We start from the raw sequence: 14246 nt of genomic DNA, 5'->3' as shown, positions 1-14246 counted from the left end.
CTCATTCCAATAGGTATGCCAAATTTTGAACATATTTTGACTTCATACTTGATTTAGTTAACAGTTAGTTTGATCATATCTACTACAGTGCTATAGTCCGTGGGCCAGAGGGGCCTACCGTGCACGCCCCACACCCACCCCACCCCCCCCTATGATCCTACTTCTTGGGAGTCATTTTGTTCATTGGTATCTCTTCTGTCGACAAAATGATGTTCCCAAGAAAAAAACTCATTTGGACTATGTTTATTAACCCCTTATTTCAATCTATGTCAAAGAAATATTTTTTAATAAAAGAAAAAAGATTTTATCATTATATACCCAGTTGGCAAACAAAAATTTCTTCTACTTTCTCTTAACATTTCACACTTAACATGTTTCTCTTAACATTTCACATTGAAATTTGGCTGACTGACTTCATCATCATGGAAGATAGTCAACAGAGAGGGGAGAATAGGGAGAGTATAGAAACAGTCGAGTGTGAACAAGCGGTGACAAGTCTGTATTGTTCATTGTCCAGGTTCCAAATGAGGACCCTTCACGTAAGAGCAAGGATCCAAAAGAACGCTTGAACATTTTGAAAAGCATTCGTGATCGACGACTTTCCCAACCTCACGGCGCTCCATTTAGAATGGAAGAGGCTTGCAACCTCATTCCTGAAGACATTTCAGATGTACACAGTTATCATAGAGACTGCTACCAAGTTTTTACGAAGAATCTCAATCGACTGACAGAGACCTCAACTGATATCGCAGGTCCTTCAACTTCATGTCCTTCCAGATCTTCAGTTGATAAAGTCATATTTGAACCTGACTGTATCTTTTGTAAAATGAAAGGCCCAAAATCAGTGAAAGTGAAAGGCTCTTGGACAACCAAATATACATCAATGTTTGAATTTGGTGGTTGGCATAATGTTGTAGATGTTGCAGAGAGGATTGGTGATGAAGAGTTACTTCTAATGCCCCTGTCCCACGTAGGAAACCCGAACGGAAACCTCTGGAGACTTTGCGCCCCACCCAAGGTTTCCGTGCGGTTCCCGGAGGTTTTTGTCAGTCTCCCTACCTGCTTCCTCTACCTGCAACCTCTTGCAACCACCTGCAACCTCCGGGAACCGCACGGAAACATTGGGTGGGGCGCAAAGTCTCCAGAGGTTTCCGTTCAGGTTTCCTACGTGGGACATGGGCATTAGAATCCGAGGAGTTGATTTGTTTGCATCAGAAGCAAGATACCACAAAAGCTGTTGGAAGAAATACATTGTGAAGCAAGAACCAGATAAATGGAAAATTAGCAATGACGAGGAAATAGCCAAGCAGAGAAATATGGAAGAAGCCCACTGGAAAGCATTTGCCAGTGTTTGCAGTCTTGTAGATGAAGAAATATTACATAAGTGTAAGATTTGGAAGCCTTTGTGAGCAATATAAAGATGAACTGAAGGACACTCCGTTTGCTATCCTGAAGTACAGAGCAGGTAAACTGAAAAGTAAGCTTTAAAAACATGCGGTCTACAAGGGTAAACTATCCATTTGTAAAGTAGGTGGTAAGGGTAAGTTCGAAAGCTTTTTGGTTTATAGTTCGGGGACGAGTGTAAATAAGGCAATGCAAAGTACACATGAGCTGAGTTCTGCTGATACAATTGAAGATGTAGCACATTTCCTCCACAGAATTATTACCAATGCATTTGAGGAGTCTGAAACTCTTCCTTGGCCATCAACTGCAGAAGCCCTTGCAAATAGAGATGACCAAATTCCTGCTAAGCTTGAGAAATTTCTGAACTACTTGTTGGGTGGAAATCCATATCACCAATCATGAAGAGTCACTGGACTGGTCATCTATTGGACAAGGTATTTGTAGAGCAGCCACAAATGGAAAGTGGAAAATGTCCAAGCACATTCTGGTATGCATGACTCTCAGACATCTCTTTCGCAGCACTCAATCACACTCATGAACCGTCTCGGTCATTCAGAAATCTCTTCGTTTTCACTTTTGCTTGAAACCGCTATTGCACAAACTCTACAGCAAACATCTAGCATTCTATCTAGACAAGTAATCCGCCATCCTGTGGAGTCATCAGTCTTCCATTCAGATTTTGATAACTTTGACAAATTCATTTCAAGCCTGACAAGTTCTGGTTCTGTCCACACAGCCCATGGGATTATGCTGCAGGATATCGCAGACACAGAATCTGCTGGAGATTCAATTGGTCCGGTACCATCAGTAGTTTGTACCAAAGAACATTCCTTGGATATTCAACATGAAGGCCCTCTTCCATCATCCTATGTCAACCGGAAAGCAAATCCATATTTTCGTGTGCAGCACTGGAAGCGTGATGGCATGGATGTTTTCCCGGAAAGCGAGTAGTGAGAAAGGTCAAGAGCTTCCAACTTGGGCTGGATTTGTCTCGGCAACAGGTGCGGTGCCTTCAAATGTGACCCCAATTTACTACTATCTTGTGATCAATCATCCCATCACGGAATTTAGTACAGTTCAAGAGTGTTTATGAGCATCTGAAGAAGCAAGTACCAAATTCACAGACCCCAAGAAAGAGAGCAGTGTGAAAAAACACAATTTTGATATACGGGTTAAAAAAAATGTCCAAATGAATTTTTTTCTTGGGAACATAATTTTTCCGACAGAAGAGATACCAATGAACAAAATGACAGCCAAGAGTAGGATCATAGAGGGGGGGGGTGCACAGTAGGCCCCTCTGGCCCACGGACTACTACATATACCATTCAATCTTAGGAATGGATTTTGAAGTTAAAGCAAAAATAATCATTCAGATATATCAGACAAGTGGAAGTTCCATCAGTGTATAATGAATAAATATTAATGCTGTGTGCTGCAGGAAACTGTACATATACATACCTGTTTATTTTTCCAAATTTCTAATTTTTCATTATATATCTCCATTTCTTTATTGAATTTATCTTCAAATTGTTGTTCTAGTTCAACAACTTCTGCAAGGTACTCCACTTCACATTGCTTTCCAAGTGATTTGTAATTCACTTCCAGCCTGTTTGCAACAATATCACATACCAAAAAGAATGTTGAATTTTACATACCTTCCAACAAAAAGAAACTTCAACTTTAATTAAGAGACACCAGATGCTGAAATCTTGTGTAAAACACAAAGTGCTGGAGTAACGGGTCAGGCAGCAATCTGAAGCACATGGATAGGCGATGGTTCAGGCTGGGACATTTGAAGAAGGGCTTGACCTGCTGAGTTAGTTCCGCACCGTCAGTTCTATTCACTTTTAATTGTTTTATTTTGTTACTCGGAAACATTGTTTTTTGTAAACTTTGATGTCAACAAGGAATTCAAAATGAATTATTTATTGTAAAAGACCACCTGTAAATTAGATTGTAGCTGCCCAGTAAGCAATTATTTCCCCAGCCACATTAAAGGTTACAGTTGAAAAATTGGCAGAAAGAAGGCATTCTAAATACCTGATTTTTGAGGACTATTGCTTTCAGTTAGGGGCAGATTGAACATATTTCATTAAAATGTGCGGAGAGATTTTGGTTAAGATTGTCAACAAAGGGATTAAATGCTGATTGTCTCAATCAGTTATACTTAAAAGTAAAGGAAAGATGAATGAGATTAATTTTAAATCTAAAACAATTTTGATAGAAAGATAAATAGAACAATGAAATTAAGCAAGATGGATGATAAACACTGTAAAAATAAGCTTTTTATGAGCAAAATCTTTTTATTGCCATGCAATGAGGGAAGAATGCCTAGAAAATTATTTTACAGGATGATTTAAACCTAATAGCTTTCACAGGAACCTGGAAAAAAAATGGACAAAAATGGAAATCATACCAAACAGAAAAGTTGGATAAAAATCACTTTCTCGATGAAAATAATCCTAACGTGCTATATAAAATCATTTACATATGTTGTTATTCAATGCGGGAAACTATGACCCATTGCAGCAACTTGCAAATTTCTTAGAAAATTATTGAAAATGACTAGTCAAAATACTATTTAAAAAATCCCTTTTCCTCACTTTGATGAGCGAATGAAATCAGTCAAATTTGGAACGTAGAAATTTGAGTCCATAATAAAATGCTGTATCAGCGTCAGAAAATAACACAGTTTAATTATTAAAAACAGAAAATGCTGGAAATACGATGTAGTTGAGGCAATTTCGGTAGTAAGAGAAATAGAGTTAACGATTCATGCTGATGACCTTCCATCAGCACAGTATTTCAGGGAATTACTGCATCAAAAAAAATCTCCAAAAACCATTGGATTTGAAGAATACGAGGATAAAAACCACTGCGAAATATGTGCCAGATCCTTGTACAGATACATCAAAGGAAGAATTTGCCCCACCCAGTCACCACTGCAGACCAAACAGCATTGCTGCTTTGATTTATGTCTGGTTTTGCTGCTGATGACCTTATCCATAATCCATGTCAGGTTTCCCACACCAGCCATGTTGTTTTAACTTACGGTTCGGAGCCTACAGTACTCATCTCAATGATCTCTGTATGTATACAAATTAAAGTTTTTGTTATGATATATAATGACTCTGTATCGTAAGTACTTTGCACATGGTGTCAGAGGTGGGATTTTGGTTTGACTTTGGCTGTTATTTACAAGGCTTTTCATAATCTCAGACATTGCTGCAGGTTTCAGAAAAACTGACCCACTCGTTTTCGATAGCAGAATCGGGCAGCAGTGGCATACCTTTGATCGACAGTATGATTTGTTCTTTGCTGCAACGTCTCATGACAAGTTGGCTATGGTCCGTGCAAGCATGCTCCTTCTACTCGCAGGAGATGAAGCTTATGAACAAGCACAACAGTTTGTGTATGCTCAGTCGCCGGTCGAACCGGAGTGTCTCATGAGAAAGTTTCGACAGCTGTGTGACCCTCAAGCTAATCCACTCATCGAACGTGTTAAATTTTTCTCAAGATACCAGAATGGGAACAAAACTATTGAATCTTCTGTTTGTGCTATCAAGAAGGCTGCAGGAACTTGCAGAATTGGCAATCTCAAAGACGAATTTAACCGGTTGGTATGTGATCTTTTTAATGACCAGCTGAGAAGGAAGCTTATCCACGATCCTGCAATAACTCTGGATAGAGCTATTGCAGTCTGTGAGACTTATGAGCTGTCGATTCAAAACGGCCAAATGCTCACTAAGGCACAGCATTCCAACGCGGGAGCTGATTGTACACATTCCAGTGTAGGAGTTGATAGCGTTCTAGCTCCGTTTCCAAGGCAACAAAGGCAGCAGCAGATGGCACTCCAATGACAGCTTGGGACCACTCACTTCTTATCTCGCAGTCAATCCAGGCACAAATTAACAAGGCAGACAGCTTAATTATCCTGCAGGTTGTTTTATTCAAGAACTAGATTAAGTGGGTCCCATGTTCACACGGGAGGGCTGGTCCCCCGACGCAATATTCCACCTCTCCACCGATTCCAATATTGGTGGCCAGTGGGGGGGGGGGTGTTTCTGGAAAGCTTGTATGGGTGTTGTTGGCTGCAGGGACTACTGGTCTCCAGAGGGCTAGTATGGACATTGTGGGCCAAATGGATTCTTGTGGTGGCAGCTCAGTCCCTCAAGCCTGATGTGCTGGCAGCTCACTCATGGCTGGTGGGCTGGCAGTTGAGTCATGGCTATCCCTTGAAATTCCATTTCAAGCAGAGTGCAACGCCACCAAATTCAAATCCATTTTCCTAACATTTCAAGCAGGGTGCAAGGCCACCAAATTCAAGTGCAATTTCTTACCTCTTCGAGCAGGGTGCTACGCCACAAAATTCAAGTGCAGTTTCATACCACTTCAAGCAGGGTGCAAGGCCACCAAATTCACGTTCAGTTTTCTACCACTTCAAGCAGGGTGCAAGGCCACCGAATTCAAGTGCAGTTTCCAACCACTTCAAGCCGGGTGTAAGGCCACCAAATTCAAGTGCAGTTTCATACCATTCAAGGAGGGTGCAAGGCCACTAAATTCAAATGCAGTTTCATACCATTTCATGCAGGGTGCAACGACACCACATTCAAATGCAGTTTCACACCATTTCATGCAGGGTGCAACGACACCACATTCAAATGCAGTTTCATACCATTTCATGCAGGGTGCAAGGCCACCACATACAAATGCAGTTTCATAACATTTCAAACAAGGTGAAACGACCATAAAACCACCATAAAACCACACAAAACACCACACTCACAGTTCAGTGTGTTCATTGATTCAGAACTCAGGCAGAGTTGTGACCTCTCCCTCCCCCATCAAGTAGAGACTGAGCCATACCCACACTTCCGAATTTTATAATCCCTCCCCCTTCCACTGGAAAAGGTGTGGTCTTCATGGCGTGATTGACAGGAGAGAGATTCTCAACATTTTTTAAACACTAATAGCACTTTTATTTTTCATTGATGGGAAGAATCCTATGCACCTGATCAGCGGAGGGGGACCAAGTAAGATGGGCAAAAATCACAGCCGTAAGTGGTAGCGTTTTACCTAAAATCAATATAGTGCAAACAGGAATTTGTCAAGTTTAGACAAACAACCCTTTGCAGAGCCTTTTCACTTCAACCCAAAACCCGCCCAAACAACCATTTGCAGTGCATTTTTACTTCAACCCAAACAACCATTTGCAGTGCAACTTCAACCCAAACAACCATTTGCAGTGCATTTTTACTTCAACCCAAACAACCATTTTCAGTGCATTTTACTTCAACCCAAACAACCATTTGCAGTGCATTTTTACTTCAACCCAAACAACCATTTGCAGTGCATTTTTACTTCAACCCAAACAACCATTTGCAGTGCATTTTTACTTCAACCCAAACAACCATTGCAGTGCATTTTACTTCAACCCAAACAACCATTTGCAGTGCATTTTACTTCAACCCAAACACAACCCAAACTACCCTTTGCAGTGTTTTTGCAACCAAAAACCCCACAAAAGCATTTTACTTCCTCAAACAACCATTAGCAGTGCATTTTTATTTCAACCCTGTAAAATGACTTGCTGCACACACAAGTCTTTTACTGTAACTATTTATTTAGGTAACTGTTTATCACTATGCTGTAGCTGTCCGTGGTCATCACTGGAGCTAGAGAGCGAGCTAGAGGTGGGGACACTACAATTATACTGGAGACAATGGGGAGTGGTTAGTAATACGGGAGGTCACTATGGTTAAAGGAACATGCACTGATCTACATCCTTCCTCTTGGAAACAAAAGCGTGGCAGGTACTATACAGAGTGACCACGGCTCATACGCTACGAACACCAACCGCACCGGCAACAGTACAATACTATGCGAGTTCCCCGTAGCGGACAGGCGGCCTGACCAGCCGGCCAGAGCGGGTGCGTAAACCGCCCTCCTCCTCATCGTCGGGAACAGAAGGGACGGCAGCCGGGGGATGGGCAGGGGAGGCGGGCGGAGGAGAATGCGGGGCTGCGGGTGGAGAAACAGGCTTGGCAGGGGAGGGAGGTTTTGCGGGCGATGCTGGCTTGACAGGCGAGGCAGGGGAACGGGCGGACAGTTGTGAGGGTAGGGTGCGTGGCATGCGAGGTGTAGACGGGGCGTGAGGGGCAACGGGAGGTCGAGAAGAGATGGGGGGGTGAGAAGGATCCGCGGGAGGCGGAGCGGGCTCATTCACAAGGAGTAAGTGCTGGCGGGAGCGACGGTAGATAGCCCCCTCGTAGTCGACGAAGTAGGAGCGCGGAGAACCGGCGTCGCCGACTACGACGGCCAGGCGGTAGTGGCCAGTGGGGGATTTGCATCCGGACAACCTGCCCCGGGAGCAGACGTGGAAGTAGCCGGGCAGATTTGTCGAAGGAGCGCTTCTGGGTGTCCTGTTTTTTGGCAATGCGCTCAGTGACAGTGGCAGGATTTTGTACTGAGGGCTTGAGGGACTGCTGGGAGACCGGCAGGGGAGGTCTGGTGGTGCGAGACATAAGGCGCTGGGCAGGGGAACCGAGCGCAGGGTCGCGGGAAATGTTGCGGAGGTTGAGCAGGGCAAGGTGGAAATCGGCACGGAACAGGCGGCAGTGTTCAAGCAGCTCCTTGGCGCTACGTACGGCCCGCTCAGCAAGTCCGTTGCTTTGAGGAAACTCGGGGCTGCTGGTGATGTGGTGAAAGTTCCAACGGGCAGCAAAGGTCTTGAACTCGTCGCTGGAGAATTGGCTGCCGTTGTCGGACCGGAGGGTCACCGGGGAGCCGAAGGTGGAGAAGTGGCGGCGAAGTTTCCCGATGACGGCGGCAGAGGTGATGGAGGTCAGCTGGTCGACCTCGAACCAGCTGGAATAGGAGTCCACCAGGACCAGGAAGTGCTTTCCGCGCCACTCAAAGAGGTCGGTGGCAACGGCCCTCCATGGGAGCTCTGGAGCCGGCGGCTGCAGGAGAGGCTGGCGCTGCTGATGGGGGTGCAGGGTGTTGCAGGCAGCGCAGGCGGAGACCCTGTCACGGATGTCCTGAGCCATGCCAGGCCAGTAGAATTGGCTTTGGGCATGGGATAGAGTAGCTTCCACCCCAGGGTGGCCGCTGTGAGCAGTCTGGAAATAATGATCCCGGAGTGCGGCAGGCACCACGACTTTGTGACCCTTTACCACCACGCCGGCGTGAAGCACCAGTTCGTCGCGAACGAGGAAATATGGTGCAGCGCCAGCAGGCAGTTCGGAGCGACGGTCAGGCCAACCACGGCGGATAACGTCCGCAAGTTGTTGCAGGGCAGGATCATCAGCAGTGTGTTGGACCAGGGACTGCATTTGCTGTGAAGGAACAATGTTGACGTTTAGTACCAGAAGGTCGGAGGATTCGTACGGGTGGCGGACAACGGAAGGCAGCGGAGCACGAGAAAGAGTGTCAGCTACAAACATGTCTTTGCCCTTACGGTAGACGATCTGGAACGTGAAACGTTGGAGCTGCAGCATCATGCGCTGCAACCGGGAAGAAGCAACATGGATAGGTTTATTCAGGATTGTCACCAACGGCTGGTGGTCAGTCTCGATGGTGAAAGAGTTGCCGAGGATGTAGTCTTTAAACTTGGAGCAAGCGAAGACCACGGCAAGCAGCTCTTTTTCAATCTGGGCATAGCGCTGCTCGGCAGGGGTCATGGTGCGAGAAGCGTAGGAGACGGGCAGCTGAAGGTTGTCATAAAGCTGCGGACAAGCGGCACCGAGACCAAACTTGGAGGCATCGCAAGTGAGGATAATGGGTCGGTGCAGGTCGAAAAATTTCAAAGTCGGGGTAGCGGCAAGCTTCAACTTCAGAGTCACGAAAGCCGACTGGTGGTGCGGGAGCCAGACCCACGCGGAGTCCTTTTTGATTAGTTCCCGCAGGGGGGCACTCAGTTCACTGAGGTCGGGTATGAGCTTACCCAGGTAATTGACCATGCCCAGGAAGCGCTGCAGGCCAGGGACGTCGGTAGGAGCGGGCATGTCAGTGACCGCTAACGTTTTCTGGGGGTCGGGCTTGAGACCCCCTGCCGTGAAGACATGACCAACGTAAGTGACTTCTCTGACCCGGAATCAGCATTTCTTCGGGTTCAGCTTGAGGTTTATCACCCGCGCCCTGTCCAGGACTTTGCGGAGGTTCAGGTCGTGCTCAGCGACGTCCCTCCCGTACACCAGAATGTCATCCACGATGATGGCGCACGGTAAGCCGGCAAACAGCTGCTCCATGGTGCGCTGGAAAACCTCGCTGGCAGAGTTGATTCCAAACGGCATGCGGAGGAAACGGAACCGGCCGAAGGGAGTGCTGAAAGTGGTGAGGAATGAGGAGCGTTCGTCCAGAGGGATTTGCCAGAAGGAGCTCTTGGCGTCTAGGACTGAAAAGACAGTAGCAGGGCCGACCTGTGCAGCAACGTCCTCTACCGTCCGCATGGGGTAGTGGGGGCGCTTGATGGCAAGGTTGAGGTCCTTGGGGTTAATGCAGATCCGGATCTCGCTTTTGTCCTTCTTGGCTGCGACGACCATGGTGAAGACCCACCTGGTGGGAGCGCTCACCTCCTTGAGGATGCCCATGGTCACCATATCACGCAGAGTAGACTCCACGCGGCCCTTCATGGCAAAGGAGACGCGGTGTGCCGGCCGAATCACGGGGTCGACGCTCGGGTCGACAACAATCTTATAGTCGCAGGGCAGCTTGCCCAGAACGTCATCAAAGCGGTCGGGGTATTCGGTAAGTGGGTCCATGGGAGCCTGCACTAGGTGAATGCTGTGGTGGAATGAGACTAGCCCCAAGTCCTGACACGCACGGGCGCCCAGCAGGGTGACGTTGTCAGAGTCCAGAAGGTGGAAAGTGAGGGGCCGAGAGGTCTCTAGAACTGTGCAGATAAGAGTTGCCTTACCCACGGGAACCAGGACGCCCCCCCCCCCCGTAGGCATGGAGGCAGGTGTCGCCAGGAAGAACTTTCTCACCAGATCTGATCTGCTTGAAAAGGCTTATTGACATAACATTGGCGAAAGCGCCATATCGACCTTGGCTGAAAAGGAATGGCCGTTCACAGTAACATGCACAGAGGGATCCGTAATCAGAGCAGGTGTACCCAAGAGTGAAAAAATAGTTGGATCTTCACGAGAGGGGAGTGCATCAGAGTCTTGGAGCTCCTCCAGCTCGTACTGAGGAAGCAGAGCGCTATCAGGGAGTGCAATGTTGTTTAGTTCGGCGAGGTTGTTTAGACTCCTTCTTGGAGCAGGGACTGGCTTCCCACGGGAACGGCAGGCGGCAGAAAAGTGGCCGAGTTTGCCACAGGAAAGACAGGTCTTGCCCTGTGCGGGGCAAATGTTTGAGGGATGAGCCGTAAAAAAACAGTTAGGGCAGCGTCGCGGGACAGTGGAGGTGGCGACCTTCATGGGGAGAGCCGCGGGGTTGCGTCGCGTAGTCAGGCGACCGGCTTGACCGGTGAAGTTAATGTCCTGGGGAGCCTGTCTGGACACGGAACCAACGGCTTCGGACATGCGTGCAGCATACATAGCATCCCGCCGTGTCAGATCGGGTTTCACTAAGAGCTGCTCATGCAGTCTATCGTTGCGGAGACCATTGACCAGGACGTCCCTAATTAATTCGTCAGGGGTGATTGTGTCAAGGCGGCAGCGCTGAGCCAGGTGATGCAAGGCGGCAATGTAAGTGCCGACAGGCTCGCCTGGCAGCTGCTGCCTCTGGAAGAATTTGAAGCGTTCGATGATGTTGTTGGTGGGTATATCACAGAGGGCAGCGAACTTATTAAGGAGACATACCGGGTCGTTGCGGTCCTCTCCGGCGGCGAAATGGAACGATGCATACTGATCCATAGCTGCAGGTCCCGCGAGGTTAAGCAATAGGTGAGCCTGTACAGCAGGAGTGGCATCAGGATGGGCGATAGCAATGTAATGCTCGTAATCGCGCTGGAACACGGTCCAGCGATGGACAATGTCCGTGTCGAACACCAACGTGTCTGGTCGACGACAGTGGTGGGACATGATAAAAGGAACGGAGGGAAGGACTGGGAGAAAGAAATAATAAAATAAAAACCGATGAACAGGAGACGCAAGTCTACCGCTGTGACACCATGTAAAATGACTTACTGCACACACAAGTCTTTTACTGTAACTATTTATTTAGGTAACTGTTTATCACTATGCTGTAGCTGTCCGTGGTCATCACTGGAGCTAGAGAGCGAGCTAGAGGTGGGGACACTACAATTATACTGGAGACAATGGGGAGTGGTTAGTAATACGGGAGGTCACTATGGTTAAAGGAACATGCACTGATCTACAAACCCCAACCCCCCCCCCCCCCCAAACAACCATTTGCAGTGCATTTTTACTTCAACCCAAAAAAACCCAAACAACCATTTGCAGTCCATTTTTACTTCAAATTGTGATTTTTACCAAGGACTTTTGAATTTGCGTAATGTTTCTCGCGATGGGGTATTGGGTTCTCCTGTCAGTACTCCTTCTTCGTCCTCCCCTTCTAGTCCATCTCTTGCCTTGCCGGTTTCTAGTCCCCGACCTGCTTTACTGCCTGTTCCATCCCCCCGATCTTCGCTGCCTTTGTCTTTGGGAGAGGGGAGTGAGGGTGCTGTACGGACCCGCTCTGGCAGAGTTATGCGGGCCCCTGATCAGTATGGTGATTATGCTTAGTTTGAGATGTTCACTTACCATTATTGTTATTATGTGCAGGTCTGTATAATTGCCTGCTGCTGCTGTTTATCTTCCGGGAAGGGATGTAGATGGTTATGCATGCAACCATATATGTAACTACCTCATTAGCATATCATCCCTCCCACATTCTATAGTATAACTGTAGTGTCTGCATGTTCCCTCCCTGTTAGGTTCCAGTACGTGTGTAGACCAGTTGTGGTTAGTGCTGGAACGTGTGTTATTAGTGTTTGAATAAAGACTTAGTTAAAGGACTATGGACGACGTCTAGTTTCCTTTACATAGGCTATGATGCCTGCAAAGATATGGAGCTGGTCACCTGCAGCAAGGCTGTGCATCAACTAACTCCAGTTCCAGATTCTACACAGTGTATTCTCATGGATTACCACGATCTTTAAACTGAAGACCTTGGCAAGCTACCAATAACTTACTCTATGTCTTTATACCCTGAGGTGCGACCTATGGGTCCCACTTAGTCTAGTATTTACTTATGATGTTTTGGAATTGAAATAAAGATTTGAACATATAGAATATAAATACAATTATTCTGTTATAGTTAACCACTGAATATATAACCACAATTACATAATAATATTTTTTCTTAAATTGCATGAATAATTAAGGAATAATTAAGGTAATTAGGCTCTCTGGCATAGATTAGAGATGGCACCAATCTTGAGGAGGAGACACAAAGTGCTGAAGTTGATGTACTCTGGAGCAAAAAACAAGCTGCTGGGGGAACTCAGCGGGTTAGGCAGCATCCAAAGAGGCAGAGGAATCATCGATGTTTTGGGGCAAGACCCTGCATTGGCCCTGAGAGTGTAGAGGAAAGATAGCAAGTGTATAGAGGTGTGTAAATGGGATGAGGTTGGCTCTGCCAGACAATAGGCAAAACCAGATGAGGCAGAAGATAATCTGCAGATCGAGGCAAGGTGGGGGATGGTTCAGTGGGGGGTGGAAGAATGGAGTTGGGAGGCAGCAGCTGGTGGAGACAGATAGAGGGAGAGAAAAAAAGCACAGATGGTGTCAAGTGGGGATAGGGGTGGGTGGAAATAGAGACAGAGGCTGCAAGGTGATAAGTGGAGACAAAAGAGTCTGCAGGTGCTAGGATTTGATAAGTAAATAAGGTAATACATGGAACCAGATATGAGCAGGATGAATATTTGTAAAATAAACTTACTTTTGCACTTGGAGCTTTATTGGTGTATGGATGCACTTCTCCATTTTTCTCAAACCTTTTATTTGTTTCCAGACATTCAAAATGTTTGTAAGAAGGGTGCGGTCTTTTTCCTTTTCCACATTCAGAAGCCGCTTTGTTTCCCTAAAATACATGAAGGATATAAATATTTAGTACAGCATATGTCCAACCTGTGGTTCATAAATTCCTGTATTGTGAGCTGTATTGTACTCTGCTCATTTATTCCTTAATCCATTCCTGCATGCATTTTATGACGTTTCTCTGTTGATCCAATTGCATTCTCACATTCAAGTAGATGAACTGAAAACTAGAGCAGTGAAAAGCATTGATGCCTAAATTCCTTCATCTCTTAAACGAGGTACAATTTAGGAGCAGGCAGAAGCTGCGGATTGACAATTCGACCAAATTTGGTACAGTGTCTCACAATAAATCAAGCAAATGGGAGGAATGGCTCAAGGCTGCTGATGCTGTTCACCTTTTGGGCCAATTGAATTTTGGTTATAGCCAGGTCCAGAGATAAGTTCAAGTGGAAGGGTGAATAATGCAGTGTTGTGAAACCACTGAAGAGTGTTCCGAACAAAAATAGATTTTATAAAACACTAGACAAAGTGGGATCCGTTGGGTCCCTGCCAGACGGGAGGCCTGGTCCCCCTACGCAACCCATTCCCCAATGTATGATTCCACCACTCCCCTGCCTCCCCCCAGCACTGGACTTTTAAAATTTTCCAATTGCATTTCCCCTGCCTCCCCCAGCACTTCCAATTCCAATTCCACTTCCCTGGCCCCTCCCCCACCTGTGCTGTCAGGAGCACGACTAAGTGTTCTATGATGGTGTGGCGGCTCCTAAGGGTCGTGCTCCTTTTGAGACCCACGCAGCACAATGGCAACATTGTTTCATATGTCGGGGGACTGTGAGTTCCCATTGTGACGTCATA

General features: G+C 46.6%; 1 protein-coding gene across 1 annotated transcript in view; it reads right to left on the bottom strand.

The window, feature by feature from the left end:
- The window catches only part of LOC129704367 (protein CC2D2B-like), a 244759-nt gene that overhangs the window by 132372 nt on the left and 98141 nt on the right, over positions 1–14246 (bottom strand). The window contains exons 15-18 of the mRNA XM_055647454.1: positions 13294–13434; positions 2831–3010; positions 2207–2270; positions 1169–1234 (exon numbers count right to left, since the gene is read on the bottom strand). Coding sequence (XP_055503429.1) covers positions 1169–1234; positions 2207–2270; positions 2831–3010; positions 13294–13434 — 451 coding nt within the window. The remainder of the gene's footprint in view (positions 1–1168; positions 1235–2206; positions 2271–2830; positions 3011–13293; positions 13435–14246) is intronic.

Source organism: Leucoraja erinacea, chromosome 15 (genome assembly GCF_028641065.1).
Source record: "Leucoraja erinacea ecotype New England chromosome 15, Leri_hhj_1, whole genome shotgun sequence".
In the NCBI taxonomy this organism is placed as follows: Eukaryota; Metazoa; Chordata; class Chondrichthyes; order Rajiformes; family Rajidae; genus Leucoraja; species Leucoraja erinaceus.
Note: the sequence above shows the minus strand (reverse complement) of the source record. Positions and strands in the feature narration are given on the sequence as shown.